Source organism: Botrytis porri, assembly GCF_014898465.1.
Source record: "Botrytis porri strain MUCL 3234 chromosome Unknown BPOR_008, whole genome shotgun sequence".
Classification (NCBI taxonomy): domain Eukaryota; kingdom Fungi; phylum Ascomycota; class Leotiomycetes; order Helotiales; family Sclerotiniaceae; genus Botrytis; species Botrytis porri.
Genome location: NW_024066082.1, coordinates 1,755,015 through 1,773,772, shown reverse-complemented (window position 1 = coordinate 1,773,772; position 18,758 = coordinate 1,755,015). Strand labels below are relative to the sequence as shown.

Sequence of the window (18,758 nt, the reverse complement as noted above, 5' to 3'; positions counted from 1 at the left end):
CTGATTGTGAAATTACATTGAAAACCCACATCCCTAACTCACAAAGTAAAAGATAAATATCATACGGGATCACGGGCCGGAACTCCTTTTACGCCTCTTTTTTCTTTTCTTTTCTTTTCTTCTCTTCTCTTCTCCAAGTTCACTTCCACCTCCTCTTACCTATACTTCTCCTCGGTTCTCCACACCCATACCCACGAAAAACTCCCGTCTATCCCATCATCCCATTCATCCCAAAATCCAAGCCCCCCGCTTCACAACTCATCTGCACAACCCCAGCTCAAATCCCCCACCTCATCCGATATCTCAGCCCGCAGCCCACCCACACCCTCCCACAAAACACCATCAAGCCATCAACCCAACCTCGCTACCAAACTCTCCCTCCAACAAAAGCGAAGTGGTGTTTTGAAGAATCCTGTCGTGTAACCTATTTTTTTTTACAAAGATGATGTATGTAAGTAGACCATCAAGCGCGGTAAGCAAGCCAGCAAGCCCGCAAGCGAATGCGGAAATGTCGTACTAACTGTGTTAGAACTGCACGGCAGATGTATCACCAAAAAGGACCGCCCTGTATTGTAACAAGAATGCACTTCATGCTTATCTCATGATCTTCTGCATGCATGGAAGTGGTGCGACTTGCAAGATATCAAATCTTTGGTTTTGTTTTAATCCGCGTGATTTAGATGTATGGTTATCAGGCCTTTCAAACGCCTCTATGAAAATCTTGAAAACGTTATAGTGTAAATTCATTTGGTATTTTACTGATCATGATATCATGATTGCTCAGTCACGGCCCGATGACACTCGCAAATCTTCGTTAATCTAATCTATCACTCCACATCTCGATATGCATGACATTTCCATTGCCGGATCATATGCTCTTATAACCTTTCGCGAAACACCCCTATTCGCTATCCTCAGATTAGGTAGATTTTATCCGATTAGATCCTCAAAACTTGTGCCCTACTCGTGATACCATCAAATATGCATGTGTTGTTGATCGGTACATATTGTTTCGTGATGATTTTGATAATTTCTTGTGCAGCCATACCCCCAGTCAACGAAGAAATGTTGTGTAGTTCACCTCCTTTGGCTCGTGATACTTCTTGTGCAACTTTTTGGACACGTGGGTTGGAGGATACATTCGGTACTTCTTTTTCGATCTGAGCTAAGATCTCAGATGAAGTAGCTGCTACTACATGGGCAGTTGCATGAAGAGCCAAGTAAATAGGGAAGTTTGATAATGGCATCATCGTGAAAGAAGCGTTTGCATCATTTTCAGATTCCAAATCTATGAGCACGTTAGTTGCGAATTCTCGAACAGGGGGTATACGCGATTAACATACTTGCTATCTTCTGTAGATCTGTTGTCGGATCCGAGCCTCGGACGAGCTTGATGAAGGCAGCATTCTTGCAGAATACCTCTACTTCTTCTGTTTTAATCTCATTGCCACGTGCATGTGCCCGGACAGTCTCTAGTATTTCCTGTACGTCTTGACGAGCTTTTGCTTTATAAATGTTCTGTAGTTGTACATATGTACTAGATTGAGCCTTCATGTCTGGGACTGATCCCGGAAGTGGGAGCTCATTATGCTTCTTATAGAACTTCTTCACAGCATCAGCAATAATCCAAAAACCCGAGTTGGATTCGGCCTAAAGTCAAGCTAGTTAGCATTACACTCACTCGATTGGGCCATCTTCATCATACCTCGGTTGGTGAGTAATCGAAGACTTCTTTCACGGAACTTCTCAGATCTTGTACGGATATGTTCTTCATCACAGCTGCAACAGCTTCGTCGAAGTTCTCCTCTACACCCTCAGCATTGTTCCTTCTTGTACCGCTTGTGACAGTCGTCCTAAACGCTGTTTTGTCTTTATAGGAGGTCGGATATGAACCATTCTCTTCTTTCCATTTCGCCAAAAAATGCAAGAGCAGGATCAAGTAAGGTAGATGGCCATGCTCATGATCACTAAGATTGTCGATGTCTTTAGTCAAATCTGCCACAAAACTCGAAAGTTCTGGCCATGGTTTCAAAAGTCGTAAATCTGTTGTTGCTGTTGAATCTGGGTGAGTATCAACGATAGGGAAGTTTCCTGGTAGATGCGTTCTAAAATATGAGTAAAAGCCTGCAGAGTGTATGCTGACGAGTGGCACTTTGTGTGATTCGCTGTATTTCTCTGCAAGGGCGAGGATTCTAGGGTCGATTGGAAATGAATATATTATTAATGTATATTTTTCTTCATGATCTTCCGCAAACAATTGGTCTAGTTTATCGTCCTGCATATACTATGTTAACATGTTTGATGGTAAACAAGTAGTTTGGCAGGCTTACTTTGAGTTTTGGAAACCAGTCTCCCTTCACGTCTGGATTGAGCTCTTGTAAAAGTTTCACACATTGTTCCGCCCTTGATTTTCCCAGGCTCTCTTCATCAAGAAAGAAATTGACACCCAAGTCAGCCTCATTTACGAGTTCCTCGTCCGCAATGGTAAACTTTCCAATGCCTATTACCTTTAGTTAACTCTGCATATTCCCATCGGCATGTCACATACCTGGAAGAACTAAATTCTTCAAAGTCTCTACACCAACTGTGCCAGAACCAGAGTTTAATAGTAACAAATTGGCATTTTCCAGGGCTGCCTGTCCAGAAGCTGCCCATAATCGTAGTTGTCGATCATATTTCTTTTCTTTGTCGGAAGGGCCTTGAAGGACAGGAGGGTTCTGCTCCATGATTATCTCCGTCATTGTTTACAGGCACAGGTTAGAAAGATAGATTGTGCAAAGTATTGGATCTACAGAGGTGACATTCAACAGCTTCCTCGAATATCCTGAATATTTATGAGTGTCTTGTATGGTAGATATGATGCTGTCAGTCGAATCAGCCAACACTAGGTAAACCACTGGTATTGCAGAAGCCTTGCTTATCTAAGAATTGATGCTCTTATCAGCACGTGCAGACCTTCAAGCTCTTATCTTAGCGTCCACTCACTCCGGAGAAGCTCCTCAAGGCTGTATTCACCGAGCTTTCACTCGGAACAATCTTCCATTCGGGTCGGAGCATCATCTTATTCAGCAATGTCGCATGAATTTATCCAAAAATCTAGTCGGGCCATCCCACTTGGCTTAAGCTAACCCCACCAATTTGGGCACGTAACAAATTTATTATCATTTCAGCATTCTATTTAATAAATATCAAAATTAATTTTCCTATCCCGAGTTTTGATGGAAATATATCCTCGCAATCTTGCTTTCCGATTCTTTCGCTCTCATACATTGTCTCACCCGATTATACATCCGGCTGGACTGAAGAACTCTACAATCTCCGTACATCGTCCATTCACACGAGTTTGTCCCACTACGGTCCATTTCCGCAGTATATATCCCACATTTCCACCATTCTTGAAAACATCTAAACGGAACTTTTCGAGCATATCTAAGCAGCATTATACGAACCCAATGGCTTCCACCAATCCAGCTGTTTCCGGTCAGTCCGCGGCCTCCTCAAATCCGATAGCTGCCGAAAATGCCACTCCTCATACTTATGATTACGCAAACCTCTCCCCAGTAGAGGCCTCGAAGCGTCGAGCAGCATACAAAGCTGTGGAAGACCACTTCGACCCTTCTTACAAATATGTCGGAATTGGATCGGGTAGTACTGTCGTTTACGTAGTGGAAGCTATCGCTGCCAAAGGTCGAGATATTACTTCAAAGATGATCTTTGTTCCCACTGGCGATCAAAGTAAGCAATTGATTATTGAAGCCGGCCTGCCTCTAGGAAGTATCGATTCTTTACCCCCAGTAGTCGTTGAGCCCCTTCATCTGAGTGGAGATGCCGCTTTCGATGTTTCTACGGGTCTGCAAGATCTAGGTTTGAAGGGAAAGCGTGAAAGTCTTGATGTTGCATTTGATGGAGCAGACGAAATTGACAAAGATCTCAACTGTATAAAAGGAGGTGGAGCTTGTCTTTTCCAAGAAAAGTTGGTCGCAACATCTTCCAAGAAGTTTGTATGTGTAGCAGGTCAGTGAAGCATTTGGGTAATATGTTTGGGACTTTGACTCAAACTAATAATGCATAGATTACCGAAAGCTCCAACCTCGTCTCCTCACTTCTTGGAAAGCTATTCCGATCGAAATTGCACCATTAGCCGCTCCAACCATTAAAAGAATTCTAATTACGCTCGGCTCTCCGGACCCAAAAATCAGGCAAGGTGGGAGCGCGAAGGCTGGACCAGTAGTTACAGATAACGGCATGTGGATCATCGACGCGCCTTTCCCAAAACTTTTGATTCATTCAGATTTGAAGGGCAATGATAAGGGAGATGGAGAAAACGGCACTTGGGAGGTACACACACTTGGAAGAAGATTAAAGAGAATAGTCGGTGTACTGGAGACTGGTCTTTTCCATGGTAGAAATGGGGCCCAGGTTGCCAATGCCGGAGAAGAGGGTGGTGGACAGAAGCCAGTGGCTGCATATTTCGGTATGGAGGATGGAAATGTTGAGGTCCGCACTGCTACAGAACATGGGGTGAAGTCGAGACCTTGAGTTTCTTGTTAATCTATGAGGAGAAGTGAAGCGGAGAGCTTCAGGATGATAAATGACACTGTCATAGGTGGTTAGCGAGCTATTCCCTTGATTAATTGACATTTTACTTCCACGTTTGCACTTTCAGAGATATCAAGCAATCACGGGATTCTTGTTTTGGTTCCCTTTGTCAAATGAGATTCACATTTTACTCAAGTAGAATGGCAGTAGTTTACTGCTTGTCAAAATGGAGCTTTTTCAAAGTCTGCAACTGGCATTCGCAAATAGGCGGAGCGATACAAGAATCAGAATGGAGTTCAAAGTATACCATGCGGTGAGCTTCTCCCTCCACTCTAGCTTTCTCTCCCTATGCGCAGTACTTGGAAACTTGTTCAAACGTAATTTGACAAGATTTAATGCCAGACACCAGTAGTAACATGGGTAGACACCTATACAACCGTAAGATTCAGCTTTTGCTTGCTCGAATCTTTCTTGAGCTCATCGGTCCAAAACTCTCTGTACAATTGACACAATCAAACTCTCCGGAAGATGGTTAACTTATTGACATCCAATACTTGCAGAAGCGCCAAACCCGTCAGATATCGTTTGGTTCCACAATTGAATGAAACATTGCCATTAGGCAGACGAGCGAGCGTCAATGGAACCTTATTTGAATTACAGTATTCAACTCTCCCATCCTTTGCCATACTCACATTCGACAAATCTTTGTCGTCTTCTCCCATCAATAAAATAGTCAGACTGTTTACTCTTGAGCCGCTAGCTACTGGATCCGAGTCTAACGCGACGAATCCAATTATATCGCCTTCACCAGAAGCGTTTGCCTTCAGTTGCACAAGCTTCCGGGCTAGCGACCCGCAGATACGTTGGGTGAGTGGTACTGGGTATCGTAGCCGTAATTATCGAAGTGTACTTGAGCTCGCTTCAAGTGACCTGTCAGAATCATATGGCCAGGCAATGTTTGTGTAAATACGTTCCCTTTGTCTGGAGGTAAACAGTCACTTCGAGACAGTGGCTTAGCGAACCTCCGGACGGTTCAATTCCAGTGACTATACAGAAAGTTGATCTTCTCATGCTCCAGAGGGGCCCATGACCATGATGGGGACTTTGCTCTATATTCTTCTCGCTTTCGGAGATTAGGAAGTGCCGCTTTCAGGTGCTGGGCTGTTCCTGTTGAGTTGATGGGCACATTGCTCAAGAAGGGCGTGTTTGTAGCAATTCTACCTATTGAAAGGTTACTCACCCCGCTACAGATGAGGTGGCTTTTGATATACTGCTACCAATTTTTTGAACAACAGTATAAGATTCTTCGCCTAACAAAGGTGGGAATTCATACTTTCTACTACCTATCTTGGGCGGAGAGGCACTATACTATAGTAAGCCATACTCTAGATATTGCTTCCATAGACTAGCTAGATAGTCACATTTATGAATTTTGTGGATTTGGGTTGCAATACCAGCAAGTGCAGGTAGCTTGTCTGTATGATAAGTCAAATCCCCAAACGTGAAGCTCGACACAACTTCATAGCAGTCTTGAAGATATCGTCTCTTCGGATCCAAGGTATTAATCCACCGTGGGCTCTATTCTGAACAATGAAGCCAAGTTTCCAGCCTATAATCGAGTCTATTGGATGGATGCGAGTTACCGTTCGGGGTGGTTTCTGTGGCACATAAAGTAAAACAAGACCAGCGAAGACCATCAGAGCAAAACTTGAGAGTCCGAGCTGAGAGCACTTCTTCCTGGAAATATGACTTCAAAAGCAAAACCGAATTAGAACACATCAATAGAAAAGCAACTTATTGTCAAATCTGAGAGTTTTAGTGGTGATCGGTGACCCAAACGGGGATGGCCAGAGTTCAGAGTACTCGACGGAGTATCAAGATATAAATACACTATCTCTGAAATTCGCGAATAATTTGCCTTGTTCATACTTCAATAATGTTCACTTTCATGATATCCTGATTCATGTCGATCTTGAAATGCTAATTTCAAATCGTCTCTTTCGTTCCATTCGTATTTTCCCTTGATTCCACTACCCTCTCTCTCATTGATACACTTTGCTTTCGTCCTCATACATCTTCAAGACCATAACTCTCTATCCACGCCACCCCAGTTGATGAAGTCAATTCCCTCCTTCCTCCATGTATCATCTTCTATATATGTTTTGTTGCTGTTCAGCACAATATTCTTGGGCGCATCTTTATTATAAAGTGGCCAATATGGAAGGTTTCGGCTGATACTCGTACCATTTGAGACCGTGGATAATGAGCTATTGGACAAAACATTTGGATCATGATAATTGACAAATGAAATGTAGGCTTTGCCGATATTTTGTGATAGATCGAGATAGGACTGGTACTGGGGAAGGGGACCGAGAGCACCGGAGATGTTTTGAAAGGAAAAGACGACATTTACGACTTGGGAATGTTAGCAATGTGATTTTGATAGAAGAACACGGAAAGCAGTGGGGAGTCGTACAATGTCTTGCTCCATCGGTGACCGCAGCATTCCAGAGAAATGTATCAACTGGTAGGTAGAAAGAAGGTTAGTTTGCAATGTTATCATGTGGGAGGAAAGGTGTAGGCTGAGTGTGTAAGACTTACAGCGATAGCTATATACTGATTGAGAGGCAGCGGCGTAGATCTCGCATAGCTAGATAAGCAGCCTCGAGTTAGAAGCTGGTACTAAAGAGAAAATAGGATGGACAGGAATGTATGTTTACCTTTCGACGACCGGATATCATAACTAGATCGCCTGCGATAGCGGCACTACGTCTCCATCTAGTTCTTGCATTAGTATAAATTCAGCCAAAAGGATTAACGTCTCAGGCTAACATACTGTAGTCCGTTGGACGGGAAGATTGTCGCGCTGGTAATATAATATGGAGGTTCATTTGCAGGATCATTCTGTTGATGTTAGTATTGCTATCGGGTCCTTGATCAATCACTTCCGTCAACATACAGGATACAGCTCAAGCAACTTTCTAGCAGTTGGCGGCGATAGGGCATAAGCATTCGAAGCCCGGTATACGAGTAAATTGTTGAAAATAGCTGTCTCGTTATCCAGTCCGGAAACACCAAAACTGCTTCCTTCATCGCTATTCGCTCCAATCAGTAGAGGGACCTTGATGAACTTTCCTTGGGGTGTGAGGCTACTGGGATAGTCAGTCAGGAAATCACCATCGACCTAAAGTAAAGTTAGTGTTGTTTGAAAATATTTCAATGCAAGATTATCGATGTTGGCTTGGAATTGTTAATATCTAAGTAAAGAAAGGGTGTCACTTGCCATGGGATTCCATTGTTGGCTGACTCGTGCTTTCCATAGCTGATCCGAAGTCAGACTTCGTAGACAAGCGAGTTTATTTGTAGATGTCCAGCAACCGGTGGCGCGAGTCAGATTCTCGGTTGGTACCGTATAGTAACCGAGAGGGTTCCTATAACTGGTCAAAACTCGAGCTAAAGCAGAAGGGCCTGGATTTGAAAGAAGATGATTTCATACAGACTAGCTCCAGTGGGACTTCCGGATTCGATTATTGCTGCTTGGAACAAATCGTCATTTCTGCCGTCGTAAGAGTACAGATGATAACTAATGCTTTGACCGCCAGCGGATTCTCCCCAGACCGTAATCTTTTTCGGGTCTCCGCCGAAAGATTCGATATTCTCCTTTATCCATCTCAATGCTAACCTTTGATCAAGGAGCCCAGCATTAGAGCCACCTTCAGCAAGGACTTGAGGTGTCTGGAGAAAGCCCCATACTCCAAGACGATAGTCCATGGACACTACTAAAATTAGAAATGCTTTGAACAAAAAAGCGAATCGAGATTACCTGTAATAATAGGTTTCCCAGTCTGTTGTCCAACATGTGTGATGCCAGAAAGATTGTACCTGAGAAGTATTAGAATTGTATTTAACATCTGAAATACCCTTAGAATACTGACTGGGGATCTGCTGTGGCTCCAGTATAGAATCCACCCCCGAATATCCAAATCAAGACAGGCAATTTGCTCTTAGGCGTAGTTCCTGCAGGCCTTATCACTGGATTGTGTAACATTTAGCAATGATCCAGCGTGTTCTTGACTGATGAATATACCATTGAGAGTGAGACAATCCTCAGAAAGATTAAAAGTTGTGCCATATTGGTAACAGCTATGACCATAATGTGTTGCATCTCGATATCCAGTGAACGAAGTGTTTAAGGATCTTGGTCTAGCAAATCTGAGGTCTCCTAAGGGTGGAATAGCATAGGGTATCCCCAGAAATTGGTCTTGCTGCCATTCAGGAACATATTTCCCAACATATGAACCATTGGTGACGGTCACAGTAGGGGAAGTGGAATTGATTCCCAGGACGGATGATGGAAGAAGAATACTTGTGGACAGAACGGCCAGCAAACAACGACCATGTTGCAACCGCATCTTGCAGTACTATTGGAACTAGTCTCTAGAGTCCAAAACAGCGACAAGTTTCTTTCAATCAAATGGGAGACATGCTTGACAGATTTGGTGAACTTATGCTATTTGGAAAACCTTGGCATCTGCACTATAATTTCTATTGAGATAAATGATTTGCCAATCATGGGTTTGTAAAAATGGGAGGCAATGATCTCAATACAAGCACCAGGTGTAGAATCATACAAAAAGATCATCCACTACTAAGATCAAATCATCCCCGCAGCCAGTTGAGGTCATTGAAGAATTCCCTTTTTGCTAAATGTATATTGACTTGCCGACCAAATACCCAGAGGTTGTAACTCGAAGATGAATCTCCATACTTGATTGGTACTCTTTAAGTGGAAGAATTTGAACTTGTCGTAAGATATGCGTCCATCCCACCATTCGTCCATCCCTAGATGTCACTTCTGATAGCCTGTACAAGGGTTTCACGGAGAAACTATTCCCATGCACACCGGATGTACCCCGGATGAAGATGTACCAAGATGATACCATGTTCATGTTGCATGCACCAGGGCGTCGGTGAGAGACTTGGCATGATATCAGCTTCTAAAGTAGTATATCTTCCTGGTAAAAGCAAGTATAAGCATACGTTATGGCCAGATACTATAAGTATACTGCTCTATCACATTATGACATCGAACACGAAATCTATTTTCGAACGTTTGTTGTGTGGATCACTTATTAACCTCTTATTAACCTTATCACAGATCGCTTACAGAAATTGTGGGGTAAAGTTTTATGCCACTCTTGACCGCCCATAATAACATTTCACTTACTGTCTTTAACTCTTCCCCCCCGTTCGGCACGGGCCGTCTTCTTCAAACTCAAAATATCACTTCCATCAATTCTATCCACCAAGTCTTAGTTGTATTAGAACCGGACAATTTGTTTCATCGAGTGCTGCTTCTAATTGAAGATCAAGAACTACAATTATCAAGACGGCAATGGGCATTTGATGTGGGTGACGAAGAAGAGAGCAGCTCTGAGAAGGAGCCTCGTTCGGTGACAGTGTATGCACAAAGAAAATGGAGTTTATTCTTCGCTGCAATGCATTGAAATGCAGGAAAGAGTTGAAAGATCATGCAGTGGTTACTACCTGCAGGTTCGTCTTTCAACGATTTCCCGTCTCATATTTCATAATCACAATTTCACTCTTAATTTTCATTACTCATTCTTTATAGTCATGTTTTTTGCATCGAGTGTGCAAATCAATCCCAGCTTTCAGCAGGCCTACGGGAGAATCGACAAACAACATGTCCCGCGTGCGATATGCACTTACCAAATCCCGACGATATTGTTATCACAAATCTGAACCCGAGTGAGGACTATAAGACGAGCGTGTTGAGTGGACTCAATCCAAGTGTCATCATGGAGTGTGCAGGCCGAGCCTTAAGCTTTTGGGCATATCAAACAACTCAAGAGATGTTTGTACCTGAAGTCTAATGCTATAAGCTTTACTGACGAAGTTAAAGTGTTTATCAAGAATACCTTGCCAAAAGTTTAACAGACAAGTATTCAACGCTGAATTTTCAGATGGACAAGATAATACATGATGCAAACAGCGAGATATCGAACCTTCGTAACAAAATGCAGGGTGGGATTCTATATGGTTTCCTCTATTCCCAAATAAATACTAAACACTAATGTAGGAATGAATTCGGATAATGATGCTTTGAGAAGGAAGAACGAAGAGCTCCATCATGATCTCAAAGAGAGAAATAAAAAGTTACTCCAGACCCAGGAACTTTACGATAAAATAAAGCGTAGAGGAATGTTGGATCAAGTCCAGACTGCGGCTTCGAATGCAGTTGATGATACATTACAAGCAACGTCAAATGGCAATCGCTTTACAGACAATCCAGGCACAAATGAATACAGGCAACCTCTTTATGCGAATCAACAGACAGGTGGACTTAATCGTACTGGCGGTATTCACGACTCAAACATGCCGCCCCCACCTCAAAGAAGACGACATAGTAGCGAGTGGGATACCATTGGTAGCCAAGGGCAAAGTCATGTGTCTCAGAAATGTAAGAAAGCATTTTGTCATTACTCTAAATTAATCATGAATTACTTACGAAAAATGTTACAGATAACCATGTTCAGGCGACTCCTTCTTCTCATCGACAGCCTTTGGCATCCAGCAATTTTCCTCCTGCAAGCATCGGCTTGAACAACATACAAAGCCACATGGCTGGAACTCCTTTACCATTATCACATGGTCGAGCTACTCCTCGTCAAACTCCATTGTCAAGTATCAATGGTAATGCTGGTCAACCGTCCGGTTTTGTAGGCTACGGTATGCGAGCAGGTCTAAAAGTGGGAAACCCAGGAGCATCTTTAGCACCAGAATTTTCTAGACCAAGTGGTCGATCAGGTATATCTGTCATGAACACTTTTTGAAGGTTATGCTAATTTTCCCATAGTAGCGCAGAGATCTGGCTCAAACCTTCCCTTTAGTCGTGAGTCGGGGCTTGGAACCCCCTCAATTTCTCGGGGTGGAAGTAACTACTATTGATGTAGTTACTGATATTGCTATTCGAACCAATCATGTCTTTGCTGATCAAACTAGATTCAATGATTTCTAATGCGACTATGCCATTAAGTCTACAATCTAGCTGCGAGTTAGAAATAATATAGAGCTAAATGTTATTACATGAGCTTTCCCGATTTCCTCTGCAAAATTGTCCTCTAGATTTTTCTTCGTTGGGTTTTGAGACACTTGGTAGGTTTCTTTGTTCACATTGTTCCCTCATTATCTTTGTTTGGCAACGCAATACAAATTTTGATAATCGTGCTTTTCGGAACAGAGGCTGAACAGCCAAAATTCACGACTATACATAATGCTTTCTTGCGGTTACTCCCAAATTATCCAGAATACCTCTCCATCCGCATCTCTCAACAGCCATTCCAAATAACCCATCTTGATAGTAAGTGATAACTATAAAGTCTTGAAGAATCTTGATCACCTTTCTCACAAAAACACAAGACATTAGGTAGGCGAAACTAATATCATGGATGAATCATTTTGCCCAAGAATGGTTAGACGTATATCAGGAGTAGAGAGCCTTAGAATCAATACTTTCGTGCCACAATATATGTCGCAGGCGACAAGTAGCTCGGCACCGGAATGTCGATATCCCATATCAGATTCTCCACGCGCCTCAATATATCTTGATCTTAGAGAATTTAGACACACCGGGTCAATTTCGGCAACCAAAAATCGTCTCCAGAAATACTTTTGGCTTCAACATCAACACACAAGACGTATAGTTGTCATGAAGAGGAAAATAATGCGCAGAATACCCACTCCGATCAGAACTACTATAATGACTTTCCGAGGACGTAGTTCAACTGAGATCAGACAAATGATAGTATCTGAACCCTTCAATGTCGCAAAGATTGTTGATGGCCAACCGGTTCAGATGGCCAGATATCATGAGTTGCCAGTAGCTCCTAGAATGCCATGCCTTCCACTCAGCTCGAATCCGTTCAACGTAAGTGAGCTCGAATCACCAAGTCTCATTTTCAAGCTTCCTATATTGACAGCGACTACTGTAGAAGGTAGGATAGTCGATCCTTCAATTCAACCACATCGTTCAGTCAGAGCACCCCCTGTGTTCACCAAAGAAGCACGAGCAACTTTGAGCGAAACGCAGGCTTGGAAAATCTACGCGGAGAAAACACACAAGGCCTATATCAAGCTCACTAAAGCAGTCAGAGAAGTCGAAAACATGGACCGCCAACTTGAAGAAGAGATTCAACAACTCAAAGACAAGAACGAAAAACTTGAAGAAGAGGTGCAAAAGTTCCGCGCGGCCCGTGCCGCTCCAAGTCAACAAAAAGCTTTTGCAGACCACTACAAGATGTTATTCGAAAGAGAATCAGAAAAGGTTGAGTTTCTTGAAAATGAACTCCAGATTGCACTCAAACACTCAGCTGAAGAATCCAAGAAGGTTGCCATGCTTGAAAAGAATGTTGAACTCGCAATCAACCTCGCAGATGCATCCACAGCATTAGCCGAAACCCTCCAGGCCAATGTTCCAAAGCGAACAACATCACAACGATCATCGAGATCGACTGAAAGCTGGAGCGCTTCGGATGAAGAAAAGTTCCACGTAGTCAAACTTCTCGCTTCATCTTCATCTTCAGCGACTCCTTCGCTCGACACCTCACCGATGTCATTATCCTCTGATGATTGCACAGGCTGGATGACAGCAGCGCAAATCCTGGAGCTCCCAGCACCAGAGGAACATTCAGATCTCGAGGTCTGCGAGGACTTTCCATCAGAAATCGATCCTCCGACTCTGATTGAGCTCCCAACCACTCCCGAATCTCCCGCCGAACTCCCAGGCTCCTCCAAATCCCCGATTCAACCGAGCCCCACGCTCACCCTCCAAACTCTCCTTTTTCCTACCGTTTCCCGCATCCCCATTTCTTCATCTTTTACACTTAGCTCAGCTGCATCCGCAAATCTAAATTGGTGTCCGAGTTTGGCTACATGGGAATGGTGCAGCGTGCCGGATTTGAAGTTGACGGAATTTTTGAAGGAGGACAAGAAGAGAAGAAGATGCTCCGGGAGAGTTTTCGAAGGAACGGAGCTGGCGAGTTTCAGATTGGGTGATTGCTCTGGTAGCAGTGCTTGAGAAGAGGAGGAAAGAAGATGGAAACCCTTGACAGAGGTCTTTGGTGGAGAGAGAAAAGGTAGGTGGATTTCCTTTTTGGATAGGAAGTAAGGAAAAGGTAAGAAATGCAAACAAACTGGGTATAAGGTAACGAATTATGCTTTATGACTTTTTGTTTTACTATTTGTCCCATTGTTTATCTTCAGTAAGTTGTTAACGAGCCATGATTTCTTCTTATTTGCTTTAAAAAAAGATATCGGCTAGTTGGAGACTCTTTAGCGTAAATACAAAAGGTTGGCAAGATCACACAGTACAAAAATATAGAATGAATTTTGGATTTTGGATTTTCAGAAACCTCATACAAAATGTGATAATGACAAAATGATGAGTAAGATGAATGAGATGTCAGGGGTGGAGTTGTGAATAAGTATATAGTATATGTAGAGAGAATAGAATGAATAGTCTAGCATCCACGGTGCAGAGCTTGTTTCAAGGGTATATGAAAGATTGCATTATTTTGTTTTTCGAGTTCAAGCACTTCTCTTCTTGCAGACTACAAGGTCGTGAAATGTTTGATAGTATTACGATTACATTAGTTCGTACTGGGGAATCAATATATACTGTCAAATCATCTGGAAACATGATGTTCGAGGTAGTTCAAGTAGCATAGGAAATACAACTTAGCAAAGTCATTATAAAATCTCCAAATTTCAAGGTAGTGGCTTAATACATCCAGCATGGACTGAATTAATTGATGATTTATCTACTGTAAGGTGATTTAACAACTACCTGATCGATGGACAGGTGGGGCAGCTCTGCGAGATCAAACAAAGAAGTTAGTGGAGCTTTTGAGTCTAGAGTTTCTTTGCTCTTATTTCTTTGAAAGGGGTATGTCTGATTTTTTTTGTTACCATTGATATTGTTGTTATTAAGCGATGAAGGAGGATGATTGGAACAGACTTCGTTTTATGGTGTTTGAAAGCCGGGGGGAAAGGTTGATGACTTGTCACTACGCAGGAGGAAAAAGGGGCCGAATTTGTCCTACCAGACTATTTGAATTAATTGAATTATTAATCACTCACAAATAAAACGAATAAAGCTTAGATCATTGCAGGTGTTAAGAAATAGTTAAACCCAATCTAGATATTGTTCAGGTCTTTGGGAGACCCCCTAGAATACCAAATGAGAGTTCTAATGCATATAACAGGAAATGACTGAGATTGGGTTTAACACCTCGTTAATATTCTACAACAAACCCAATCCCAGCCATTTCCAGATATTCAATAATTTTAAACAATCGAGACAAACCTATCCATATCACACACACCAGAACCCTCACCTGGCATAAAAGAGGGTCTGACAAAAGCCGGAAAGACCCTCGACCTTTAAGATTGGGGTCAAACTCAGCCTTTTTTCTCTCTTACGAATAGTTTGTGTATCTGAGTCTGTTGCTTGTAGCGAGTATTGTATGAGAACAAGTCGGTCATTGAAGATTAATCAGAGAGGATGTAATTAGGAGAACCAACGACTAGGAAAAACTGTTCATGTTGCTCCCACGATAACAATTCCTGTACCCAACAGTAAGCAAACTAGAAATTATAGTGTGTGAGATTGAATTCCTATTTGCGAGACTCATCCGGAAGCTGTTCCGGGCTGTATGCTGTGGAAATATGACGACGATATGGTTTCATGCGCATCATCTTGTACGCCAGACAAGAACATACTGTCATGCTGATTTTGAAGATTGTATGTACACAGCAGGCAATATGTGGAACGCATTGAATGTGTGCGCTCCAAAACGCACGTATCCGCACTCTTTAGTACTTTGTGCTTGAGAAACCTTACGAGGAAATCTGTCAAGTGCAGTTATCCGCTTCATAGTCCTTCATGGGAAAAGCACCCGAAAGGAGAAGAATGTAGGTAATATCTTGCTCTCCTCTGATTTAGCACATATTGCACATGAATCTGGAGCCGAGTCTAGGGAAAGCCATAATACTAGGTATGTGATGTCAGTGCTGACGCAGCTGCATACTTGGGTATGCAATATAATCAGTGAAGTGTTGGCTCATGTTGTAGTAAGAGAGCAATGTCCCAAACAAATCGAACCCCAAACTGCGGAAGAAGCTTGAGCCTCATCATTGCTTCTCAAAAGTGAGCTCGAAATTACTGAAATAACAGAGTCTGGAACCTTTGAATCTTTATTTGCTCAGCTGACTACCTAGTGCATATCTATCACTTATCAGATATTTTGAGATTGGGATTGGCGAACGGTACAGTAAGACCTAGAGACCCTGCACGAGGCTCAAGTAAATCATGCTCAAGCCACGAGCATTTCAACGGCTCTTGACTTCACTGCGTCCAATCATGAATCTTGATGTAAGTGAGTGCATTTGCTTTGCAGCAAGACTATAATTGGATAATGACTAGTGAAGTATGAGTGGATTTCAATCTGTAGAGTTTATGAACTGTTGGTACGAGTGTTCGGAAATGCGCAGTGATGGTCATGTCGTGAACAGAGAACTGTTCGTCGATGCTGCGACTTACCGTCCAGGAAAGTTGCTAGATTTTCAATTGACAATATATCTTGATGGGAAGGCTCAGGTCGAGATGTCTCGTCTCACGAAGTAATGAGCTGGTAAAGTTGATCTAGGTGTAGACAAATTCAACTTGATTTTAAACCTGGAAGTTCATGAATGGGAATTTGTATTACATAAGCAGATTTAGTATGAACGGCTTAGTGACCCACCCGTCGTCCCCCAACGTCCCCCAAACATTTGAAACATCAAAAAATAGACATTCAGCACTATTCAACTAGTAAATCATATCGGTCGTTGAAGCAGAATACTATTTCAAGGATAAAGGTATCTACAAAGTGACATGTATTAATCATACCGTTTCAGGTTCTCATCACCTTTCAATCCCGACTGTACAAGGTACGAATCCCTTGCTGCCTCATTTCTCTTCATCGCTCTAGATCTTTTGAAGCTCCCAGAGATACCATTCAGGCATCCAATAAGGTCAAAGAAAGCAGGGGCTAATGGTATTAGCCTCCTCTATACATTTACGATAATGGCTGTCTGCGAGTAAGTACAGCGGGTCTGAAACGGGCCGCTCATGACCTGCCTTCCACGACATCTGGCCAAATTTGCATGGTTAAAGTACGGAGAATTGATTTCAAAGCTGCCCAGCAAACCGTTCCTCGTAAAGCTCGTGATATGACGAGGTCACTTTCTACTGCTCCCCTGAGTTGCTTAGTCGAGGTGCATAGCCGATACTCATTGAAAGTCTTCAAGGGAATCAGCACTTACATCTGCCAATTCAGTATTCCCCTGATGGAAGTATCCATTTCTCTGCATGCTGGATGTCTCTAAAAACAAATCTCTACCGCCATTGCTGGAAATGTTGAACAGAGCGCCCTTCCCATATCCAATCATACGCCCTTGTTCGTGTGGTGTCTGGTTATCTAACTTCATAGCCTCATATTTATTCATAAACTTGAAATTAACTAGCTTACAATGGGGCCATACTTTCGAATGCCTTCACTCAATTGAAGAACAAGCTTACATAGCCGTACCGTCGGGCCGTTTCCCCTGCGTCTTGCATCGTGAATATTCTACCTGCCACTTGGAACGATGCTTTGTTGTGCTTTTCTTAGATCTCCTAGAGAAAGGGTTATCAGCGGTTGTGTATAAAGTTTCTTGGTTTTCTCCATTGCATTTCCACTGCGTAATAAATGTAATCGAGATCTGAAAAGATTGTTACTTAGGTCACTGTTATCCGCATTAGACTCGGACTACCCGATTATCTGGCTCATTTCCTCTTCATTCTTGTGATCAGCTTCATCATCAAGCATAGAATCTCGCATAATACTTCTTACAGGATGTCTTCAAACCCCGCATCATCTCATAAGCAGGCTCGGAAAGAATCCGAATCTAGGTATGTGGTACCACAGATAACATCACTTGTTGGTGACTATCTTACTGACTTTCATAAGTACTGAGAGTGAATCTCATCATCAGCATTACCACCATAACCCTGATCTCAGTCAATCTCGCAATTCTGTTAGCCCAAAAAAAGAAGGATCTCCCCATTCCTATACAGAATCTCCCGCAGGTCCTCATCCACAACAAGAAGGATCTTTCGCAAGCAATGTAGCTAGCTTTGGTGGCTCCAGCCACGATGCTGGCTATATGTCAGAAAATGACTTGCATGAATTGGAAGCTGAAACCCATGAACCTAGTTCTCAATATACTTGTCGTCACTTGGGCTACTTCTCACATGACTGCGCAATGACATCACACTACGACAATCAACTTACCATTGAGGAAGATCCAACTGAACAGTATAGCTCTCCCCAGCTTGAAAGTCAACGTGCGGCAGAAATCTCGACCACAGAGAATGACATACAAGCATCGAGCGATGAAGTTTACGAACTTCAAACATATTCACCAACTACCGAAATGTGGACTCTGCACGAGTCTCGAGATGAAAGAATACGTCTCGGCTTACCCGGTGGCCAAGAAGTTCCTCCAAACATCTTTGAAGACGATGAAGAGCTTGTTACCGAGGCACGTTGAGTTCTTTGCGCCATTCATCAGGGATCCCTTCAAATTCATGCTTGTGCCAAGCATGCGAGTCAGCTCCACATCCTCTTGGAAACTCGCATGCCACAGCCTTGTCAACTATTCAGACCTCATTTCTGTGATTTCAATCCTAGTTCTTGCCGATTTCTTTTCTTCTGATCACATCTTTTGAGATAACGCGGTTTTGTTTCCAGTCAAAGATGAGTTTGATCTCTTCACTTCTCTCGACATTCTTGTATATAGATACATTAGCTAGTCGGTTTCACAACCATGTTTTCAGTACATCAATTGATCCAATGCCCCAACTTACACCTCATCATCTTTACGTGGAACAGATTTTGATAGCATTCGCATTGATACTTCATATCTGAGTAAAATCAATCAATCAATTTAGACGTGGTGTGCTGCTTACCACCCCACCACACATTCCTCTTGCCGAGTATGCAGCGCAGCGTCGGATATTTTCTAGCTTCACATCAAGCTCACAATCAATTTTCAAGCTTATCCTAATTTTCACTTTAAATCAGTTCTCTCACTCATCCCAGTGACTCGTTTCTACC

The 18,758-nt window shown here is 42.7% G+C and overlaps 6 protein-coding genes across 6 annotated transcripts; 4 read left to right on the top strand and 2 right to left on the bottom strand.

Moving 5' to 3' along the window:
* Positions 1-938: 938 nt before the first annotated feature.
* On the bottom strand, positions 939-2,741 carry EAF01_006643 (uncharacterized protein; the record flags this gene model as incomplete). The annotated part of the gene is made up of 5 exons (XM_038914897.1): positions 939-1,288; positions 1,344-1,650; positions 1,706-2,275; positions 2,331-2,500; positions 2,549-2,741. 5 exons carry the CDS (start codon positions 2,739-2,741, stop codon positions 939-941), a joined length of 1,590 nt encoding a protein of 529 aa, XP_038769852.1.
* Positions 2,742-3,452: 711 nt separating this feature from the next.
* EAF01_006642 (uncharacterized protein) lies at positions 3,453-4,539 on the top strand (the record flags this gene model as incomplete). Its single annotated transcript, XM_038914896.1, has 2 exons — positions 3,453-4,014; positions 4,073-4,539. The coding sequence occupies 2 exons, from the start codon at positions 3,453-3,455 to the stop codon at positions 4,537-4,539; spliced, it is 1,029 nt and encodes a 342-aa protein (XP_038769851.1).
* A 2,077-nt stretch (positions 4,540-6,616) lies between these two features.
* EAF01_006641 (uncharacterized protein) lies at positions 6,617-8,951 on the bottom strand (the record flags this gene model as incomplete). Its single annotated transcript, XM_038914895.1, has 11 exons — positions 6,617-6,954; positions 7,016-7,063; positions 7,141-7,189; positions 7,260-7,317; positions 7,376-7,443; positions 7,499-7,723; positions 7,823-7,970; positions 8,036-8,315; positions 8,363-8,421; positions 8,475-8,571; positions 8,627-8,951. The coding sequence occupies 11 exons, from the start codon at positions 8,949-8,951 to the stop codon at positions 6,617-6,619; spliced, it is 1,695 nt and encodes a 564-aa protein (XP_038769850.1).
* Positions 8,952-10,015: 1,064 nt separating this feature from the next.
* Positions 10,016-11,508, top strand: EAF01_006640 (uncharacterized protein; the record flags this gene model as incomplete). Its single annotated transcript, XM_038914894.1, has 6 exons — positions 10,016-10,092; positions 10,172-10,414; positions 10,463-10,584; positions 10,640-11,020; positions 11,083-11,367; positions 11,417-11,508. 6 exons carry the CDS (start codon positions 10,016-10,018, stop codon positions 11,506-11,508), a joined length of 1,200 nt encoding a protein of 399 aa, XP_038769849.1.
* A 496-nt stretch (positions 11,509-12,004) lies between these two features.
* EAF01_006639 (uncharacterized protein) lies at positions 12,005-13,636 on the top strand (the record flags this gene model as incomplete). The annotated part of the gene is made up of 1 exon (XM_038914893.1): positions 12,005-13,636. The coding sequence occupies one exon, from the start codon at positions 12,005-12,007 to the stop codon at positions 13,634-13,636; it is 1,632 nt and encodes a 543-aa protein (XP_038769848.1).
* A 3,859-nt stretch (positions 13,637-17,495) lies between these two features.
* On the top strand, positions 17,496-18,192 carry EAF01_006638 (uncharacterized protein; the record flags this gene model as incomplete). The annotated part of the gene is made up of 2 exons (XM_038914892.1): positions 17,496-17,551; positions 17,610-18,192. 2 exons carry the CDS (start codon positions 17,496-17,498, stop codon positions 18,190-18,192), a joined length of 639 nt encoding a protein of 212 aa, XP_038769847.1.
* Between the last annotated feature and the right edge of the window lie 566 nt (positions 18,193-18,758).